This window comes from Podarcis vaucheri (genome assembly GCF_965113315.1).
Source record: "Podarcis vaucheri genome assembly, chromosome: 5".
Classification (NCBI taxonomy): domain Eukaryota; kingdom Metazoa; phylum Chordata; class Lepidosauria; order Squamata; family Lacertidae; genus Podarcis; species Podarcis vaucheri.
Genome location: NC_138763.1, coordinates 98,581,162 through 98,598,917, shown reverse-complemented (window position 1 = coordinate 98,598,917; position 17,756 = coordinate 98,581,162). Strand labels below are relative to the sequence as shown.

Below are 17,756 nucleotides of genomic sequence, written 5' to 3'. Positions count from 1 at the left end.
GAAAATAGCTTCTAGTGAGCACCTGATTTCAGACAAGCCCACCACAGGAAAGACAAATCTTGGTTGCTAGCAAGGAAGGGAGGACAAACTACAGTACAGATTTTGCAAGGATTATAAAAGGAATTGGAAGCAGGAAAGAAAAATGCACTAGAAGGAAGGAAGAAAAAGCAACACTTTAGCGCCCCAGGGAGGGATTCCTATAACCCAGTGTCTGAAAAACTCACTTGTCAATCACAACTCTGCTTTCACTCATTGGCCGAAAGCACCAAAAGGGGTGGGTGGGGAACAGCCAGGCTGACTCATCACATAGCTGCCTGCTCATTTTGTTTTATAACAGGGGTGGGGATCCTTTTTGGCTCCACAGACCAGATCCTTATCAGGACTGGCCTCTCAGGCCAAATTTGACAGGTGGGAGACCCCACCCACCTCTCAAAATCCCTTGCGCAGGTTTTCCAGCTGGCTTTTGGGCGCTTGGGAACCTGCAGTTCCTTCAAGGTTAGACAGCGCTCGCACCCCTGTATGAGCCTCTGGAGCTTCAAACAGGAGCGGGAGTGCAGGGAGCTGTCTGAAAGCCCTTTGCAAAATCACTCTTTGAAGCAGCCTCCCCCTCCCTCCTGTAAACATTGCTCAAGCGATGTTTACAGAAGGGAGGCTGCTTCAAAGAATGCTTCTGCAAAGCTCTTCAAGACAATCTACGCACTCTCATCTGAGCAATGGGGCTCTCTTCAAGCGTTTGGCAAAAGTGCTATCTGAAGCAGCTCCAGCCTCCTGCTTTAAGCAGGTGGTGGGGAGGGAAGGAAGGAGTAAGAAGCTTGCATTATACAGACTACTTTGTCCTCTCACCTGCCTGCTTACAGGAGAAGTTGACATTGCCAGCCATGACAGCAAGTGGACATGATTTGGGGGGGGGGTGTTATTTATTCTTTCATGTGATTGTAAAAAACCTCAAAGTGGTGTTAGAGACTTAAATTATATATTTAAAAAGCTAAGCATCTGGGGCCCCTTGCAGATGTGGGTTTTGGTAGAATTCCTCCAAATGAACCATTATTATCTGGCCATGCCCCTTGAGCTACTTTCCTGAAGGGATGGGGCTGGTAGAAGTGGAACCACTATTGCATCATGCCTCAAAACTCCCAACCACCTGCGTCATTCCACTGTCAATGGTGACAAAAGTTGCTGAGATATCAAGGGAAACCAACAGGATTCCACTCCCTGCATCTCTCTTCCGATAAAGGTCATCAATCAGGGTACCCAAGGCTGTTTCAGTGCTAAAACTAGGCCTGAAACCAAGTGATGATGCGTCTGGATAAACTGTTTCCTCCATGCACACCTGCAGCTGGCTGCCCACCACCCACCCCCTCATTTTTACCCAGAAAGGGAACATTAAAGACTGGGTAGTAGTTTTCTAAAACCTCTGGGCCCAGGGAGAGGTGGGCATAAATCCCTCCCATAGAAAGGCATTAATTAAACCAGGCAGAGGCAAACTCGGCCCTCCAGATGTTTTGGGACTACAACTCCCATCATGCCTAGCTAACAGGACCAGTGGTCAGGGATGATGGGAATTGTGGTCCCAAAACATCTGAAGGGCTGAGTTTGCTATGCCTGAACTAAACCACAGACGCAGCCATTCAATCAGCTCCGACTAGATTTCATCTACCATTGTGGGATTTCATCCATCCCTTGTGGGAAGGGATCAAGAGGGCTTCTATCTGACCTTACTTCTGCAAGCATCCACAACAACTGAAACGGATACCACAGACTGTAACTAGTCAGTTCTCCAAGGACATCTATTAGCTGTGGCTTCCAGTTTGGCACAGATCTGGGGGGTTTTGCCCTCAAAATACATTGCAAATCTCTCCCAGCAGCCTATTGAGTTGTCTGTTGTTAATAATGCCATGCTGGTCTGAACTAACAGGTTCCAAGCATAACTGGACCATAAAGAAGGCTGATCACCGAAGAATGGATGCTTTTGAATTATGGTGCTGGAGGAGACTCTTGAAAGTCCCATGGACGGCAAGAAGATCAAACCTATCCATTCTGAAGGAAATCAGCCCTGAGTACTCACTGGAAGGACAGATCCTGAAGCTGAGGCTCCAATACTTTGGCCACCTCATGAGAAGAGAAGACTCCCTGGAAAAGACCCTGATGTTGGGAAAGATGGAGGGCACAAGAAGAAGGGGACGACTGAGGACGAGATGGCTGGACAGTGTTCTCGAAGCTACGAACATGGGTTTGACCAAGCTGTGAGAAGCAGTGGAAGACAGGAGTGCCTGGCATGCTCTGGTCCATGGGGTCACAAAGAATCAGACACGACTAAACGACTAAATCAAGAAACAGAGTTGCACATTTTCACTTGGGTGGTTTGGATTCTTGTTCCTGATAACACATGGTGAACTCTTACAGTATTATGCTCTGCCCCAACCTCACCCCACCCTGGAAATAGGCAGTCATTCTCCTTGCATCTTCAAGACAGCTCACGTAATACTGTCTCTTAATGTCCTGCTCTCCCTTCCATTCAATCCAAGCTCAAGTGCTTTTGGAAAAGTGAGGATGCTTCTGGGACTCCACTGCACCAGTCAGCCTCAATGCAAACTGCCTCACAAAATACCATGGCTCCCTTGGGACAACATCACTGCAAGGAGAGCGAGGATCAATGCTGCTCTGGGGTTCCCCATTCTGACCAGCAGCAGAGTGGAAATATGCAAGATGGCGGCAGACCTTTAGGCCAGACCCTTCAGTTATTACTGCCTTAGCTTCGTGCCTCAAACCCAGTACCTGCTCCTCCTGAACAGAACTATGGCTGCCAATGAAGCAAGTTCTGATATGAACTGCAGGGGGTGGATTCAAGCAAAGCAACTGAAGGGATTTTGAGGGGAGCCTGGGGCATTTTAACAGGATGAGCAAAACTCCTCAAGTGGGCTTTGTGTATCTTTCCATGAAATTTGACTCCTTTTGCCTACAAAACATTCCTGTCCTGTCAGGGAACTGCCATCAGCTCAGTTGGGTTACAGGGAGCCACCGAAGATCATGAGAAGCAGCTCATCCTCCGGGGAGGAGGGAAGCCACGCCTCCAGTGGGGAAGGGATACAGGGCTCGGAAGATGCAAGGGAGAGCCGCAACACCGAACCTGAGCAAAGCAGGGGGGAGGCAGGTCCCCCTTTGCCCATGCCCTCTCTGCACAGTAGGCTTACGTGCAGAGAGGGGAGGCTTAGGATAGGGGTCAAAAGACTGCTATGCTGGGGGAAAATTAAGGACCACCCACTCCCAGATTCTGCTAGCGACTGAGCAGACATGGAATTGAGACGATCTGCATTGTGAATGTTTTGGACAGATAATAAAGCCTTGAAAAGACCAGGGAGAGTCTTGCCTGTTTGCTCTCGAGCAACCACACCGGCATTCATAACATGTCTCTCCAATTTCAGCTGGCTGAGATAGTAAATATATCGTCTAGCTATTAGCTTCTAGTTCACCATCTACTATCCAGGCTACCAAATGCCAAATTTGTTTTTATTGCATTTGTATGCAGCATACATGGCTGTCCCTACCTCATAGGGACAACAACCCTGTGAGGTAGATGAAGCTGACAGAGAGAGTAACAGACGCATACTCACACCCTGTGAGCATCACTGGCCAGTGGAAATTTGAACTGTGTCTCCCCAGTCCTAGTCCAACACACCAATCACTACTTTGAGCTATTTTGTATACAGATGATAGATGTGTTAAATGCTCGATGAAGCACACTGCAGTGAAATTTTAATATTCTACTTTATCACTCACACAAATCTGTCATGAAAAAGACTAGATTTGGGGCAATTCATATGTTACCAACAACAGCGTACAAGCTGCTTCCATTCAGATCTCTGTGGCGCAGTGGGTCAGTGGGTCCGGCTGTTAACCTGAAACTTGGTAGTTTTGAGCTCACCCAGGGACAGCTGTGGACTGGATTCCTGAATTGCAGAAGGTTGGACTAGATGACCCTCAGGGTCCCTCTCAACTCTACAATTCTATGATGATCTATGATGATGGCTTCTTCCCACACTAGTGATCCTGTTGGGAACATGGTTCCTTACCATCTTAACTGTCAGACAGATGATTTCTGCTTTGAATGGCTTTACAAAAAGAACTGGACAAAATTCACGGAAGACGCAACTTTCATAGATAACTCTGATACCTAACTCTGAATCTCCATGTTCAGAAGCAGTGGTCTTCTTTTGAGTACCAGATGCAGGGGGTAAAATGCCAATCATCTTCCTTGAAGCATCTGACTGGTCAGTGTTAGAAACAGAATGCTCAGCTAAATGGACAGTGTGTTCCATCAAGGCAGTTCTTTGCACTTAAACATCACAGTTTTTTCTACCTTCACATTATGATGGGAAAATATTCTGACATCATAGCCACTTTACCTCATGTTTTCCTCCTTATTAAATACCAGCCCAAGTTCCCATTTGGCCCTTTGTTCCTTCTTCTCCAGTACTAGTGATTGTTTATCACCAAACAAACTTCCTTCGCATATATATTAAAGTATACTCCCATGGTGAAGCAATACATTATTCCTTGTTCTATTACCACACTTTGCCAGAGTTCACCATCTATAAAAGCAACTACAGCTGGCCTATATCCTCAGATATCAACTACAGTACCACCATATCCTTTTATTACACCCTGTACTGTATTATTACCACAAACATCTTACAACACAATGCCATTTGCAGCCTTGTGTATCCCTCTAAACACAGGTCACTTGCAAATAGCCTCTTGTCCATCATTTCTCCAGAGAATCCATTACAGTCATACCTCTGGTTGCAAACATGATCTGTGCAGGAGGCACGTTCACAACCCGCAGCGTTCACAGCCTGAAGCGCCGCGTCTGCGCACGCGCGTGACACAATTCGGCGCTTCTGCGCATGCGCCGAAACCTGGAAGTAACCCCTTCTGGTACTTCCAGGTTTGGCGTGGTCCACAACCTGAAAACGTGCAACCCACAGCGTTCGTAACCTGAGGTATGACTGTATAACAATATTATGAGGTAAGTTAGCCTGAGAAATAGCAACCTGCCTAAGTCATCCAGTAAGCTTGGTAGCTAACTGGAAATTTGGACCCAGATCTCTGCCATTCAAGTCTTCAGATACCATACCACACAGGCTCTTAGACTGATGCAGCAATGTTGCCATTAGGATTAGCAGTGAGACGCATTGCAGGCCTCTAACTTCAAGATTACTCCTTAACTGGTTTTATCCTCCAGCGAACCCCAACTCAAGTCTGCAAATCAATTCACTGCAATTTGAATATAATGGAATTACCTGATGAAATAGGTCGCTGCATGAAAGAATAAAATATGCCTATTATTTTCCAAAGTACCATGACACTTTCCCCCCAGGGTTTTCCATATCTTCAGGAAAAAGACTATGCCACTTCAGAATTCCAGGTCCTTACTTAAGTGAGAGAATCACAAGAATGAACATTTTCCTACATCCGAAATAATGTCCTGCTTCTGGAAAATTAATGTCATATCAGGGAGACATGACAGTCTGTCAATTTATCTAGTGCAGTCTTTTTTACTAGCTTTGTGTGGAGTTGGGGCTACACACACACACACACACACACACACACACACACAGTGCTGCAGTCCCAGAAGACTACACTGGGCTTTTCTGTAAGCATAAATCAGGTCTTGAAGGCTTTCTTTTTGGTGGCTACTAAAAGCTGTCATATTATTTAAATAGTAATAAATAACTTTTATTATTTGCATATTTATATTATTGTGTGCATATATAGTTACATACACCCAAGAATCTTAAAATTCAAGTTAATATCTAAATGTTACTATGCCTATGTGGCCCAAGAAAGTATCAACTCATACCTGCTTTGGCCACACTGTTGAAATGAAATCAGGATAATAACTGGTTTATATGCTTCCAGAGCATACTCAAGGAACAAGGGGAGATTATTCTACATATTAGTGGGGAACAAAGGATTAGCGAGTGAGTGTTTATAAATAAAAAAGGTATTTTCAGTACTAGAACCTAACACTATATATCACGCGAGCAACCTTTGTTCCCCAGTTGCCTTTACCTTCTCTTTCCATTCAATGTTTTCTTCCACTTACAAGCGTGGACCATTCCTTTCATTGTTCGTTCCCCACGCCTAAGGGAAATTTGCACAGATCTTTTAAGTGCTTTTACTACAAAGAAGACCACCCTTCCTCCGTATCCTAGCCTTCCCACACCCCCACCTTCCCTCCTGCTCTCAGAACTAATGCCCAGGGAAAGCTGTCCCTCATGAGCAAACAACCGTGGCTTGTCTTCGCACTGAACATTAAGGAGGGACATTAAGATACGCTCCGCGCAGGACTGAGCCCCCAAGAAGCTCTTGGAAGTGCTACAACCTCCCTTGGTAGCATTCTCAGCAGTGTCAAAACATTCGAGTCTGAAAGTGTGTCCCTCCTGTATGTTGGATGCCAGTGAGCACACCTGCTCACTTTAACCTCCAGACCATAGCTGTCAAGCGTCCCGTATTTGGCGGTACAGTCCCTTATCCCAACGCCATGTCCCGCTGCTGTCCCTTATTGATGATGTCCCTTAAATAAGCTACAGAAGGTAATGGGGCCCTTTCTATGTCCAGCTGTCCTTTGCCAACAACAGATTGTTGCTGTTTTTTGTGTTGAATATATGCTATATGGTGATTTATGGACCTAATAGGTATCTAAAGCCATTTGCATGCAACAAAATGTGTATTTTATCAAATTGTTGATCCCTTATTTTGGCTGCTGATCCCTTATTTTCGAGGCTGCTGGTCCCTTATTTTCAAATCTGTAAGTTGACAGCTATGCTCCAGACCAGATTTGCACCATACCTCTCCAATTTCACTTTGCTTGCATGTCAGCCCCAACTACAGCAAGAATCGGTCCCACCTGTAGTTTCCTGCCACTGTCTTCCTGTCTTTAAGCTACCATCAGCTGGGGCAGACACCACAACCCAACCATATTTACTTTCTGCACGTAGTATAATGATAATGAGGTCAGTAGACTCCAGCGGCAAAGCTTCCCCGGAGTCAGGACAGCACCGCTCCAGACAGGAAGCAAAAGCTTGCCAGAAACAAGAAAACCAGACCTGTACACACACAAAAACGTGTGTGGGAGAGAGAGAAAAAAGGAGCAGGTGAGGGAACAGGATTCAGCCTAATCTTTTCCCAGGTGTGCCTTTTTTTTTATGCGCAGAGAATTTTGATTTTATTTCGTGGCGGTAGGACGGGGGAGAGATTCAACATACAGAAACACATACACACATACCCTGAAATACTTCAGGCTATAAAAGGGTTTACTGCCCTTCCAAATTGCCGCTTCTTCCCTAAGAGGCGTGTTTAGAGATTGCAGATTACGTTGCATTATTGTGGTTTTGCAACAGTGCAGCTGGATCCCTGGAATGTGTGTTTTTATATATATAAAAAAATTGTTTTCGCAAAGCTTGCATTTTCCTGCACGCACGTGGTCTCCCCAACTGCCTGGATGCTGGGGGCGGTGGGGATGTGTGTGTGGAAGACTTCTCTGGAGATACAGGCTACCTAAGATCCCCCATCGAGTCCGACTCTCCCGCACGCGCCTCGCCCCTGCTATACCGCGAGGGAGCTCGCGGGCGCAGCGCGCAGCCTCCGCATCGCAGGCGCTGGGACCCCCGCTCGCCTCTCCAAATAGCTGCGCGCAAAGTGACCGAGGAAGCCGCCCGCCAGCAAACTTCATTCAAACCCAAATCCTGCCTGCCGTCCGTCTGTCCGTCCTCCGTCCCCCCCGCTCTCCTCTCCATCTCCCGGTTATTTCGAGATCCAGACCAACTTTCGCCCTTTCCTAGTTTTATTTAAACGGGGAGGATTAAAGGGCTGGATCTGAAAAGTATCCAAAGCATGTCAAGATTGCGCTCGCCTCTCGCCGCCTCTCCCTGCCCGCAAGCCATCGGGCTGAGCGTCTCCCGAAGAAGCTCCCGAGAAACTCGGCGACTTTTGCAGGAGGAGGAGGAGGAAGGCGAAGGCTCCTCTCGCGCGCTTTCCCTCGGGCGCCCCGACGGGGGGCTCTTCCCCCTCCGCACCCGCGCAGAGGACGGGGCGCACTCCGCCGACCCGCGGCCGCGCAAAGCCTGCCTTTGATTTCCCGGAGAGGAGAATGATTTGCGCCATGCGGGACTGGGGTTTTTTTTTGGGGGGGGTGTCCCCGCCTTCGAAAAAGGGGAGGGAGGAGACGACCCACACCTGGAAGGGGCCGCGGGAATCGGAGTTACCTGGAGTAACAGAGACGGGGAGGGGGGTGGCCGGGGGGGAATCCCCCGCGCGCGTCTTCCCCGCCTGCTTTTGTTAGGAACCGAGCTTGCTCGAGGTCTCCTCCAAAGCGGGGGGGGGGAGAATCCAGGGGACCCCCTCCCCAGACTTCCTCGCGCACATCCCGCTTTCCCTCGGAACAGGACCCAGCTCCCCAACTTGGGCAGCTCCGCGCGCGGGGGCTGCGAGTCCGGCGTGGCTTTTACTCGCGAGTAGGCAAGCCCCGTGCCCGAGGGAGGCCCAAAACCTCATCGGGCCGAGGGAATGGGATGGGGGGGGTGTTCGGCCCCCTCCTCGCCTCCCTCCCTCCCGCGACCCCCGTCCCCTTACCGTGGCAGAAGTGAGCATGGCATCCGCGGGGCCGTTTGCAGGGAAGCCGACATGAAGAGAGCGAGCTGGCTGCGCAGGATCCGGCCCTTGGGGAGGCGTGCTCGCCCGCCGGCAGCAGCAACAGCAGCAGCAGGGGGGCCCCCGCAACTTGCACGGCTCCGAGCCGAGAGACGAGCTGCAACCTCTGCGCCCGCGAACCTGAATCTGCGCGGCTATAAGAAACCCGCTCCGCCAGATGGCTCGCCGCCTTAACCCCTTGGCTGCCGCGCACTCCTCCGGCGCCGGCCCCTTGCAAATCCGGGCCGGGAATCACCAGCAAGAAACTCTCGGGGCGAAATTTTCTTTCTCAGGCTGCTTTTGGGGACGGAGGGAGGGGCAGTATTTGGATGCTCCTCGTGCGCTCCCGGGCATTAAAAGTAATTTCTAAGCCCTCGACTGGCATGTTTTACAAGGATGGGAAGTGGAGTTGGCATGAGCAAAGCTTGGCCGGGGGAAAAACGTGCGGTGCGTTTCCTCGGAAGTAATCCCCACTGTGTCCCAGGAGACTTGCACCTAGGTAAGTGCGTGCAGGATGACAGCATAGAGGCCCGTCTCCCGCGCGTGCAAGGCTACCAGGAACTGACTTGCACTGCAGCCTGGAATTATTAGCATGGCTTTCAAGCGTTGAGGTTGCAATCCTGAGCCCGTTTACCTGGCAGAAAGCCCTACCGAATTCTCAGTAGGCATGCTTAGATTTGCACTGTTAATTCTCAGAAGAGATGCCACTGACAGTGCTATACCACGTCTACTCCAAACGGTCCCATCAGATTAAATGGAGTTTACGTCCATTTAATGGGTATAGGATTGCAGCCTTAAGATCTCTATATTGACAGTGACTTACCTGCATCTACAAAAATGCACAGGGAGGGTGCAGATTGGTAGATTCTGTGCATATCATATAAAGGCATTCAAAATAGTGGGGGTGAGAGGTGAGAGGAATACTGGAAACTTTCTCACTCTCTCTTACAAATCAGATTTCAGCTTCTGGTGCCTTGCTTTTTCTCCTCTTTTGTTAATGCCTTATAAGTCAAATGAATTCTACTGATACATATTTAACCAAAACTAGGCAAATGTTCAAGGTTTTGCATGTAGGTGAACCCATTATGAAAATAGTGTGTGCAAAAGGAGTGAATTCCTCAGCATCAATAGCAAAGGCCCCTTTGCACCTCATTTTTCCTTGAATTTATCTCACTAGCTCACTAAGAATGGAGATGGTAATTTTAGCTTGCATGCCTCTTTAATTCTCCCTCTAAATTTATACATGCTTAAATCATCGGGTATGAGTGAGTGTGTGTGTGTGTGTGTGTGTGTGTGTGTGTGTGCTCTTTCCTCAGCCAGATTAAAATAGAACGTGAAGAGCAAGTTACAACCAACATCTTTGAGGTCACAGAGGACGATTTGTTCTGAGCAAACTTTCCCACCCAAATGTTGATGCTACAGAAAGTTTGTGAGGTTTGCATCCTTACAGAATAATGTGGATCAGTATACTTTCCTTCCTTCTTCCATGAAAAACTTTTATCCATTTCTTTACCATTTAGATTGCAGACTCCTCACGAGAGAGATCAGTCTTTTTGTCTTATCTCTACCCTTTCAAGTACACTGAGAGTGCTATGGCTATTGCAATAATATATTGTCTAAGCAAACCGTCGGTAGATCTTTTCTGTCTCCCCTTCCATTTAATTTCCTTGCCTATACTTTTGCACTTTTCATAAGCAACAGGCTTAAAATAGTTTCGCTTAGATGGTTGTTCACATCTGCACATGCAGGGGATTATGAGATGGTAAAAAGGACTCCACCAGTTCAGATGGAGGACTTTTTTATTATTATTATTGTTTCCCTATGCTACAAACACCATGGAAACAAACACCAGCACAGCAGGCAGACATCTGGGCTAAAAGCTTTATGCCAGTTTTCTATTGTCAGGGAAATTCTTTATATAGGGAACATTTGAAAATGCCACCCCAAATCTGTAGCATGACACCGTAGCTCATTCTACTGCGGAGCATTATATCAGTCCACTTTGCTTCATGTGCAGCCCCAGGTTCTCAGCACCCCCCCCCCATATGGATATCAAACAGGTGAATGTTGGTTCATTCTTAAGGTTTTAGGATGCCCAGTGTCAGAAATGACTCTGTCACAAGAGTTATTTCTCATTTCTACAGCCCAAGGTGTGACAAATGTCCTTTGAAAATGAAGATCACACTCTGACAGTCACCATCTTTGAGACTTTGCAAAACACACACTGAATTTAATTCATATATCAATCGGAAATTGCACACACATATAATAAATCATGCATATATCTAGTATATATATATATATATATTCCCCTATTAATGAATTAATGTTTACGCTCCATATTTTTACACATTGTACCTGCCTCATCATCATCATTTTCACTGCTTGGGTGATGCTTCTTAAGTAAACTTATTCTTCTGTCGTTGTCTGCTTATCCTCCAGTCTGTACAGAAATTTATCCACTCAACACTTTGCATCTTCCATGCAGAATGTAGTCATAATAATAATAATATTAATAACAACTTTTTAAAAAATATATATGGTTCGCTTGGAGCAAAAATGTAATGCTCGCAACAGCTCACTCCTGCAGAAAATGCTAGAATTAAAAGCAGCTCTTGTGCTAAGAAATATGGACAGCCAAAAGGTTAGCCATTTGACACGTGCTCACAGCCTGAGAAACTGTGGCCGCCAGTGCACTCTCAGTCCAAGCGTAAGGGAAGGCAGTAAAGAGAAGCCCCCAAATCAATGAGCCTGCAGAGAGGCTGGCTCCCAGCAACTTGCATTGTTCGCAACTGGAAAGGTTCCTGCCATTCTCCACTGGTGCCTGTGGCCTCCTGCGATCAACGCCTTGTAATTTGAGACGCAACACCTAATCTTGCCAAATATGCATCCCTGGGTGGGGTTGGGGGAGGCAGGGTCTCTCCTCACAACTCTGCAAAAGGGAGACAACCCGTGTTTCCTGTTTCCTCGGCTATAAATGAAAAGAAATGGCTTACTGCTTGGGTTCCTCCCAAAAGTTCCTCTCACTAAGAATCTTTCATTTTATTTTGTTTTGAAAACAGTTTTGAAAGGTGTGGGTCTACAGCATTTTGAAAGATTGCTTTGCAAGCTGCAGAAATACTTGAAGCAAGACCAACATTTTAATAAGATGGTAAAAAAATCAATTGCAAGAATGGGGGCGGGGGGGCGGGTGTGCCAGGACAGGGATCTAAAGATAGGAGCAGACTCCACTGTTTGGGTAACTAAGGGCAGGCTGCTTGTTTAGCATGCTTCTTCTTCTTCTTTGGCAATCACTGGTAGCCGAGTAAGATTGTCTTCCATAAACACAGTTTTAACAATGAGTCCGTAAGTGACTGTGGAGGCCAAATTCTGGACCCACACATCCTTCCACAGTGGGGACATTGGTTTCTGGGCGGGAGCTGATCACGGTGTGGATTTGTCAAGCATACCTTCCTCTTAGCACGTTTCTCCCTTGCATTCTGAGTTCAAGTTTTCTTCAAAGTCCATGATGCTTCTGGTAAAAGCTGTTCTCCAACTGGAGCTCTCGCAGGCCAGTGCTTCCCCGTTGTCGGTGTTTATACTACATTTTTAAAGATTTGCCTCGAGGCAGTCTTTAAACCTCTTTTGTTGACCAGCAGCATTACGCTTTCCATTTTTAAGTTCAGAATATAGTAGCTGCTTTGGAAGATGATAATCAGGCATCCTCACAACATGACCAGTCCAACGAAGTTGATGTTGAAGAATCATTGCTTCCACACATGGAGTCCCTAGATGCACCTGTTTCAAATTCACCCATAAAATTGAATAGTTGTCGTTGACTTTGGGGGGGGGGAGTAAAGTGCTGCTCTTGACGCTGCTGCAGTGAGGGCAATACTTGCTCACAACTCCTCATAATAGGTGACCTAGCCTCCAATGACTATAGAACTGATGTACAAAGCAGTGTTCATCTTTCCCCTTCTGAGGGCAGATAAGAGTTGGTGGATTTCGTGCAGGTGGGGAGTTGCTTTAGGAAAACGACAAAAACTTGCCATCTCTCCATTCCTCTTGCCCTGAAACTTAGTTGGCTTTTGTTTGCATTTCAATTTTCTCCTGGATAGTGAATTATAAGAAATATCTTCCACATCTTCTGTTATAGCTATTGATTTTGATACACTGTCATCTGATTGTGTATCCTATATATATATATTCCTATGGCTTAAGACGAGGACATACGGGAGAAATAGTATAAATAGAAATCTTGAGGGCAGTTGCCAGAGATTCCCCCTGATATGGAACCAACTGGAAATCTAAACAGCGTGGCTTCTGAATGACAGAGGATCAGATAGTGAGAATTTGAGGTTAGGAAAATGGACACCACCAAGTATTTAAATTAATTGGTAATTAAAAGTTGTTGAAATAATGTGATGCGGCAATGTCGCAATGTAACACTAGGTGTCTGAAGTGTTGAGGTGGTGAATGGTTGGCTAGAATGAAACTGTTTGGGTTTATATATGTAGCCCTGATGCTTACAAGAACAATCACAATTCTCTTTTTGGTAATTGTTAGCTTTCACAATAGCACCGCTTTGTGGTTGAAATATTGCATAGAAACTGAAAAGTGGGGAATGATCTGGGTGTTGTGAGCATGTTATGAGTACAAGTTAAACAAGTCTGTTGTGTTTCCATGGCGGTTGGCACTGATACAGACAAGCAGGCAAAACATACACAGCTGCAATGGAAATTCTTTCATGAGAAGGGGGCTGCTGAATGATGAACAAACAGAAGAAAAGTGTGATGATTGTGACTGATTGGGGAAGGAGAGGAGAGGAGCAGAGAATAGTTCAGGAACAGTTTTTTGGCTCTTCAATCATAATCAGTTTGAAGGATGGCTCTCAAACACTGACAGAAGAAATAGAAACCATTGCAGAAGCTTAAAAGTAAAGAATGAAAAATAGTAAGTTAACGCGATGAACCTTTGAATATTAACCAGTGATAATTGTGCCATGAAGGTATCTAACCACATCCCATGGTTAGTTTTTAGTTGAAGATATACCTGGGTCAAGTCTGCCTAGGAACTCTAATCCTCTAACCTAAGAGACCTTTCTCATCTTTTTTTGTGTGATTATTTAGTGGCGAGGCAAATGTACTTTGCATTTGTTCAGGGATGTTTTCATGCATTCTTATTACATACGTTGCAGTGTGGAATCTTAGTACTGAAAACAAATACAGGGTTTGAACTTTCCACTACTTTAACTCAGTAGGGATGGATACATCCCCTCAAATCCCAAATTAGCTGCATTCTGCCTAAGAAATAGATTTGAGGTTCTTGGCACTTGCATTCAATAATATTCCAAATCTGAGATCCTCAGTTGTGGTGTCTGCCAGTTCAATCACACCCCTGAAGATTGGTAAAAACTCTGAGCTCTCTCTGCTCACTCAGTCTCCCTGTTAAGAGATAGCTGCTTTCCCTGTCTTGAAAAGTGCATACAGCGGAAAGAGCAAGTTTATCAATGGGCCTAAAAATATCATATGATTCAAAGAGCTGAGGATCCCAATTCCAAGCAGCAAGAAAATTAGGCCACTTATTTTCCTGGCACAACAATTAATCTCCATGTTAGAAGAAGTGGTATATGCATGAATTTATCTCCTATCAGGAAGCTAGTTAGACAAAGTTCGTTTACTCAGCAGACAGAGTTTCCCAGGAAGGTAAGCCATTCTCCAAGACCATTTACAGGTAACCGGCTAAAAATAAGTTTATTGGGGAATAACAACAAAAAGAGCTGTAGCTGCAAGGGAAGGGATGTGAGGCAGATACAGACTCTGCTAACCCAGAAATAGTGCCTCAGGTTAAGAACTTTGCTTCAGGATGAGAACAGAAATTGTGCTCCGGCGGCACAGCAGCAGCAGGAGACCCCATTAGCTAAAGTGGTGCTTCAGGTTAAAAACAGTTTCAGGTTAAGTACGGACCTCCGGAATGAATTACAGTGGTACCTCGGGTTAAGTACCTAATTCGTTCTGGATGTCTGTACTTAACCTGAAACTGTTCTTAACCTGAAGCACCACTTTAAATAATGGGGCCTCCCTCTGCCGCCGTGCCGCCGGAGCCCGATTTCTGTTCTCATCCTGAAGCAAAGTTCTTAACCTGAAGCATTATTTCTGGGTTAGCGGAGTGTGTAACCTGAAGCGTATGTAACCTGAAGCGTATGTAACCCGAGGTACATACATAAGCACTGTAAGTACTTAACCCGAGGTACCACTATATAGCTGGAGAGGCCACTCTCTGAAACCCTGGAAAGCGATTGCTAATCAGTGGAGACAGAATCATAGAGTTGGAAGGGACCACGAGGGTCATCTAGTCCAACCCCTGAAACGCAGGAATCTTTTGCCCAATGTGGGGCTTGAACCCCACGACCCTCAGATTAAGAGTCTCGTGCTCTACAGACCTGTCCATGAACCAGTTGGATAAATGGCTTGACTCAGTGTGGGGTATCTTTCTACAGTCCTACAGGTGCCAAGAACATGCTCTTCCAGCTGTTTAAAGTTATTACCGCATTTCTCGCCCTATAGGACACACTTTTTCCCCTCCAAAACTGAATGGGAAATCTGGGTGCGTCCTATGGGGCGAATGCAGGCTTTCGCTGAAGCCTGGAGAGCGAGAGGGGTTGGTGCGCACCAACCCCTCTCGCTCTCCAGGCTTCAGGAAGCTCTGCGCAACCCTCGGGAGACCTGCTCCAAGGGTTGCGCAGAGCTGCCTGCCGTCCCGGGATCAGCGCACTTCTCCCCATCGCCAGCCCCACAAGATCGGGGGACAGCGGGGAGGCAGAGCGTGCCTTCCCACTGTTCCCCGATCTGGTTCTTCCAGCCCCGCACCTGGGGGGGAAATAATTTTTTTTCTTTATTTCCCCACCCCCCCAAAAAAAACTTGGTGTGTCCTATGGGCCGGAGCGTCCTATGGGGCGCAAAATACGGTATATGGAAAACAGTTTCACTGCCGTTTTACCACTGTTGGTGATGCGTATTTTTGGTTGCCAATTTTTAATCTCAAAAAGAATCTGATCCCTGGATGGAATGCTGGGATTTTTAAGAGCTTGAGTTAGGACCAAACTGGACATGACATGCTGTTACACGCATCTCTCCCCCCCCCCACAGTTTGGTTGCTATTTTTAAGAACCCCAAAAGTAGCCTTAGAAAATCGCTGGTTTGAGTGGAAGAACAACTGAGAGGGTGGGGTAAGAAGTGCTTCGCTGTGTCACTGGGACCATTTTCTCACCGAAAGCAGCTTCGGGCAGACGCTGTTTTGTGTGGGAAAACGGCAAGCAAGAACAGCTACAGCAGACTCGCTTTCTCTCACTCCTACCCTAGCTGTTCCTCCACTCACAAGGTCCAAACCTCCTTTTGCTTAAATAGGAAAACACTGCAGTAAAGTTACAACTGAGTACAGTGGTGCCCCGCAAGACGAATGCCTCGCAAGACGGAAAACTCGCTAGACGAAAGAGTTTTCCGTTTTGGAGGTGCTTCACAAAACAAATTTCCTATGGGCTTGCTTCGCAAGACGACAATGTCTTGCGAGTTCCTGCTGGTTTTTTTTTCCTCCCCCCCTTTTTCTAAGCCGCTAAGCCGCTTATCAGCTGATCCGATCAGCAGATAAGCCACTAAAAGCCGCTAATAGCGCTAATCCGCTAATCCGTCAATGGGCTTGCTTCGCAAGACGAAAAAACCGCTAGGCGAAGAGAATCACAGAACGGATTCTTTTCGTCTTGCGAGGCACCACTGTAGCTTTATTCGGCATTCAAAATTGCAAGAATTATCACATGAGGCAGGAGAGCAGGCCATGCGTGCTCACCTCATGGCAGCCCGTCCCCAATCCTGCAGCAGGGCAGCCGACCAACATGCCTAGGCTGGCCCTCCCCTCAGCGCTCAGAGCTCCAGCTCACAGGGACAACCCAGATGTGTAGGCAGCCTTGTGGAGTGGCTGCTGCAGGGTGAATCCTAAAATTGTGGAGTTGGAAGGGAACCTGAGGATCATCTAGTCCAACCCCTGCAGTGCAGGAATCTCAACTAGATCACACATGACAGGTGACCACCCAACCTCTCCTTAAAAACCTCCAAGGAAGGAGAGAGTCAACCACCTCTTGTGGGAGTCTATGCCACTGTCAAACAGCTCTTACTGTCAGAAAGTTCTTCCTGATGTTTAATAATAATAATAATATTTATTTATACCCCACCCTCCCCCAGCCAAGGCCGGGCTCAGGGAGGCTAACAAGCAATAATAAAAACAAGTTGAATAAATACAACTTAAAAACAAGATTAAAATACAACATTAAAACATTGAAACATTAAAATATTAAAATGCAGCCTCATCACAGGAGGAGAAAGGACAAAGAAAAAAGAAAAAAGAAAGAGGGGGAGGGAATCAAATTGGCTCCAAGCCAAAGGCCAGGCGGAACAACTCTGTCTTGCAGGCCCTGTGGAAAGAAATCAGATCCCGCAGGGCCCCGGTCTCATGAGATAGAGCGTTCCACCAGGCTGGAGCCAGTGTTGAAAAGGCCCTGGCTCTGGTTGAGGCTAATCTAACTTCCTTAGGGCCCGGGACCTCTAGGGTGTTGCTATTTATGGACCTTGAGGCTCTCCGTGGCCCCACGTAGAGCGAATTACAGTCACATGGATCACTAGCCAGAATCTTGCAAGGCTTTTAGCTGGGGCAATCAGAATAAGTTCCATTATTTGGCTATTGATTCAAAACCTTAAAATTTATTTTATATAATTGACTTCTTTCTATCAAAAACAATACAGCATCAGACATTAAAAGCTTTGCTAAATAGGGCTGCCTTCAGATGTCTTCTAAATGTCATATGGTTGCTCTTCTCATTGATATCTGATGGGAGGGCGTTCCACAGGGTGGGCGCCACTACCGAGAAGGCCCTCTGTCTGGTTCCCTGTAACCTCACTTCTCGCAATGAGGGAACCGCCAGGAGGCCCTTGGTGCTGGATCTCAGTGTCTGGGCTGAACGATGGGGGTGGAGATGCTCCTTCAGGTATACAGGACGGAGGCCATTTAGGGCTTTAAAGGTCAGCACCAACACTTCA

The 17,756-nt window shown here is 46.7% G+C and overlaps 1 protein-coding gene across 1 annotated transcript in view; it reads right to left on the bottom strand.

Annotated features, from left to right (window-relative positions):
• NTF3 (neurotrophin 3) overlaps positions 1 to 9,258 on the bottom strand; it is a 71,835-nt gene extending 62,577 nt beyond the window's left edge. Inside the window, exon 1 of the mRNA XM_082223318.1 lies at positions 8,635 to 9,258. Within this exon, the coding sequence (XP_082079444.1) occupies positions 8,635 to 8,652 (18 nt within the window). The 5' untranslated portion in view covers positions 8,653 to 9,258. The remainder of the gene's footprint in view (positions 1 to 8,634) is intronic.
• Between the last annotated feature and the right edge of the window lie 8,498 nt (positions 9,259 to 17,756).